Source organism: Suricata suricatta, chromosome 12 (genome assembly GCF_006229205.1).
Source record: "Suricata suricatta isolate VVHF042 chromosome 12, meerkat_22Aug2017_6uvM2_HiC, whole genome shotgun sequence".
In the NCBI taxonomy this organism is placed as follows: domain Eukaryota; kingdom Metazoa; phylum Chordata; class Mammalia; order Carnivora; family Herpestidae; genus Suricata; species Suricata suricatta.
This window is the reverse complement of record NC_043711.1, coordinates 12,076,330-12,080,853: the sequence shown is the minus strand read 5'-3', so window position 1 is coordinate 12,080,853 and position 4,524 is coordinate 12,076,330. Positions and strand designations below refer to the sequence as shown.

Below are 4,524 nucleotides of genomic sequence, written 5' to 3'. Positions count from 1 at the left end.
GCCAGGCCGCGCCCCCCTCCCGGGCCCGCCCCCGCCCGTCTCCCCGGCAACGCGTCAACACGCGCTCCACAACAGCCCCGTGACGCCCAGGGATCCCCGGGGTGCCCCGTGGGCTCCCGCCTGCTCGGGGACAGGGAGGACCTGGAGCGGAGGCGGCATCCGGGGCCCGGGACTCTGAGCCGAACGCCGGGTCCCGGGGCCTCCCAGCTTCCCTGACGGAGGCGGAGAATGGCCCTCAACGCCACGGAGGGGCTCCCAGAACCTGTGATAACTGGGGAGATTGGCCCACAGCTTCACAGGGGTCCCCAGAATCCTGGATGGATGGGTAGACTGTGTCCCAGGGCCTCAGGGTGAGGTTCCCAGGAGCCCTGATGGATGAGGAAGTGGGGTCCCCAGGATTCGTAATGGGTGGGGACATTCGGCCTCACATTTTCTGGGGATCCACTAAGCCTGACCCACTGTTATGCCCATCACTCTGTAAAAAGACCCTTGTGTGATGACCTCAACAAATGTTAAGTCTTTGAGTCGCTCTCCCTCAAGGAAGCTGTGCAGGGAAACTGAGGCTCAGGGGGCTCTGGGACAGGCTGGCGGTTCTCCAGAGGCTGGTAGGCCAAGTGCGTTCATGGACTTGTATCAGTGAAGAAGCTGAGGAAAAGGATGAGTCTCTTCCTCCAACACAGACCTGGCACTGGGCGGGAGTGGGCGGTGGTGGCTGGGAACAGGTTGGGCATCTCGAATATGCCACCTGGGTCCCCCACACCACAGCACTGCCTGCGAGGGGCCGGGACTACCTTTGTCACCATGTGCTGGCGCTGTGTGAGCACTGAGAGCACCCCAGCCAACAGTCCCCCTGCTCTTGGGGGCCTCCACCGGGGGACACAAAATAAACACGTATGCTGGGAATATGAGGCTTTTGAAACATATTGCAGGGGATGGAAAACACAGCAGGGAGGGGGATAGGAAGTGAGGGAATGTGAGGGGGAGAGAGGATGGTGAAATTTTGAACTTTGCCCATGAGCCGCTGTGTGAGTCAGGACCTGGAGAAAGCAGGCGCCACATCAGTACCAAAGGGAGAGCATCTCGCGGTGTTACCCGAGCCAGCGTCCAGCGCTGGTCTCCTGACTTCAGAACCTATGTTCCAGCCGGGAGGCATCTTCTCCCAGTTTGGGAGGCCCCAAATCTCTGGGGCCAGAAGGGCTTTGTCACTGACAGCAGCCGGACCTCCACAGCCCAGGGGCACGGCGCAGGCATGGGGTCCACAATCCTGGACCCTCCCTGGCTGGAAGGAGCCTCCGAAGTGTGTCATCTTACCGTGTGATTCATCCGACTGGAGGTTCAGCAAACGTGATAAGCCCTATTTGCCAGGCGATGGGGACCCAGGAGTGTTTCAGTGTTCACGGTTGCTGGGGCGGGGAGAGGGGGGAGATCGCCCCTGCAGCTTCCTTGGGCTTCTGGAGACTCCAGACTGACCTTGAATGTGCTTCTGCCACTGTGATGGCTGAGCGTCAGCCTCAGGCACTGACCGCTGGCTGTGTGATCCTGGGCAAGTGGCTTTGCTTCTCTGGGCTTGCTTCCTTGTCTGCAAAGCAGATAATAATGGGACCTTACCCCATAGCGATAATGTAAGCGTCATGCAGGTTCTTTTCTCTTTGCGTATATATGTGTGGATTGTTGATGATGTCTCCTGAGCTCTCCACAGGTTCTGGCCAGATGAGCCATCTGTATGCTTTTCTTGTTGCCTTCATCTGGGTCTCAGTTTCCCCATATGATAATGAAGGAAAGATTAAGGGAATCAGATTTGGTCCCAAAGGAGTATGATTCTCTGGTCTTCCCCCTCAGCCTCCGGTAGCCGCTCTAGCTCCCTTCAGCTCATCTTTTTCTTTTCCTTCTCAGATTCCTTGTGGGTCCTGAAACGCTGAGCACATGCCCCGCTCCAGGGCTCTGTGCTTGCTCTGACCTCTCCCAGGCGTTTCTGCCTCTCGCTTTCCACTTGCTTGTCTCTGGCCCTTCTTCCTTCCCACCTCCTTAACTAGTGAGCTTAATTTTTTGAGGGTGCTGTTAGGTTTACAGAAAACACGAGCAGTAACTATGCAGAGTCCCATACACACCGCCCCCATAAACAGTTTCTCCTGTTATTTACACCTTCCATCATGTGATGCATTTGTGATAATTGATGAGCCAATATTGATGCATTGTCATTAACTAAAGTCCACAGTTGACACTCGAGTGTCAACTCTTGGTGTTTTCCAGTTTTTGACAAATGCACATCATGTGTCCACACTTACACCATCATACGGAATCGTTTCGCTGCCTTAGAAGTCCCCTGGGCGCCCCCTCCCCCTGATCCCCTCTGCCCCAACCCCTGGGTAGGGTCCGTAGTTTGGCTTTTCCAGAATCCCCGTAGTTGTAGCTCATACAGGAGGTAGTGTTTTCAGACTGGCTTCTTTGCACTTTGCTAAGCACATCTAAGATACCTCCAAATCTTTCTGTGGCTTGAGCACTCATTTCTTTTTTATTGTTGAATAATATCCCATGGTACGGATGGAGGGACCACAGTTTATCCATCCACCTATTGAGGGACATCTTGATTGCTTCCAGTTTGGGGGGATAGAGTTGCTGGATCACATATATATTGAATATGGCTACTGTAAGCATTCCTGTGCAGGTTTGCTCATGAACATGTTTCCAAGTTCACTGGGGAAACACCTAGGAGCACAATTGATGGATCATAGGCTGTGTTTCGCTTTGTAGGAGACACATACATGTCTTCCAAAGTGGCAGCACTGTTTGCGTTCCCACCAGCAGTGAATGAGTGAATGCACATCCTCGCCAGCACTTGGTGTTGTCAGTTTTTTGTATTTTAACCCTTCTACTAGGCGTGTGGAGGCGTCTCATTGATGTCTTTAGGTCGCGGTATTTTGAGGACATCTGATGTGGAGCGTCTTGTCATTTGCTTCTCTGCCACCTGTATATCTTCGTTGGTGATGGGTCTAGTCACATCTTCGGCTCCGTTTTTAACTGGGTTGTTTGTTTTCTTAGAGAGTTTTAAGAGTTGTTTGTATGTTTCGGACACCCCAGTCCTGTATCAGTCACGTGGTTTGCAAAGATTATCTCCTAATCTGTGGCTTGTCTTTTGAATCTCTAGCAACGCCTTCTTTTTATTTATTATTTTCTTTTAATGTTTATTTATTTTTATTTTATTTTTTTTAAATGTTTTATATATTTTTGATACAGAGAGAGACAGAGCATGAGAAGGGGAGGGGCAGAGAGAGAAGGAGACACAGAACTGGAAGCAGGCTCCAGGCTCTGAGCTAGCTGTCAGCACAGAGCCCGACGCGGGGCTCGAACCCACGGAGGTGAGATCTGACCTGAGCCAAAGTCGGAGGCTCAACCGACTGAGCCACCCAGGTGCTCCTGTGTTTATTTATTTTTGAGACAGAGAGAGACAGAGCATGACTAGGACAGGGTCAGAGAGAGAGGGAGACACAGAATCTGAAGCAGGCTCCAGGCTCTGAGCTGTCAGAACAGAGCCCAACGCGGGGCTTGAACCCACGAACCATGAGCTCATGACCTGAGCTGAAGTCGGAGGCTTACCCGACTGAGCCGTCCAGGCGCCCCTCTAGCAGTGTCTTTTGCAGAGCAGGAATTTTTCATTTTAAGGAAGGCCAGAGTATCATCTTTTCCTTATGTCTAAAAAATTGCCAAGCCCAGGGTCATCCTGACTTTCCCCTATGTTATTATCTAGAAGGTTTGTAGTTTTGCATTTTACCCTTAAGTGAATGATCCATTGTGAGGTAAAAAAAACCCCTTTTTTTTGGCATGTGGATACCCAGTGTTTCCAGGACCATTTGTTGGAAAGGGTGTTCGAGGGGCGCCTAAGTGGCTTAAGCATCAGACTTTGGCTCAGGTCACGATCTCACAGTTTGTGAGTTTCAGCCCTGCATTGGGCTCTGTGCTGACAGCTCAGAGCCTGGAGCCTGCTTCGGATTCTGTGTCTCCCTCCCTCTGTCCCTCCCCTGCTCACACTCTGTCTCTGAAAAATAAACAAACATTTAAAAAAAAACTTAAAAAAGAAAAGGAAAAAGGTGTCTGAGTTTATCTGTGCATTTCAGTGTGAATGTGGGCTTTTCAGGCTCCGCTGACCCCGCCCACGACAGCCTGCGCTGTGTAGTTCCTTTCTCTGCCTCCTTTGGGTTTTGCAGCACTTTTTACTTTTGCTCATTATTTTTATCCAACCATTTGCTTTCTTTTCTGTCATTCCCACAAGTAGTGCGTGAACTGCAGAGAAGGGGAGGGGCCAGGTCCACACCAGATCCAAGCTCAGCCCAGCGTAGCCCCAGCACACAGTAGGCACTCAATAAATGTTGAGCAGATGGAGAAGAAGCGAGGGAGTGGGTGTATCACCTGCAGCTTCTCACAGGAACTTCCATGGCTGGCTCTCTGCTCCTGTGGGACTGTCCACACTTTCTCCTCAGCCCCTCCCCTGTGACCTTCCTCGTCACCATAGCGAGTGGCTTGAGTGTG

General features: G+C 51.9%; 1 protein-coding gene across 1 annotated transcript in view; it reads right to left on the bottom strand.

Annotated features, from left to right (window-relative positions):
- KLF2 (Kruppel like factor 2) overlaps positions 1 to 731 on the bottom strand; it is a 2,377-nt gene extending 1,646 nt beyond the window's left edge. The window contains exon 1 of the mRNA XM_029917844.1: positions 683 to 731. Coding sequence (XP_029773704.1) covers positions 683 to 731 — 49 coding nt within the window. The remainder of the gene's footprint in view (positions 1 to 682) is intronic.
- Between the last annotated feature and the right edge of the window lie 3,793 nt (positions 732 to 4,524).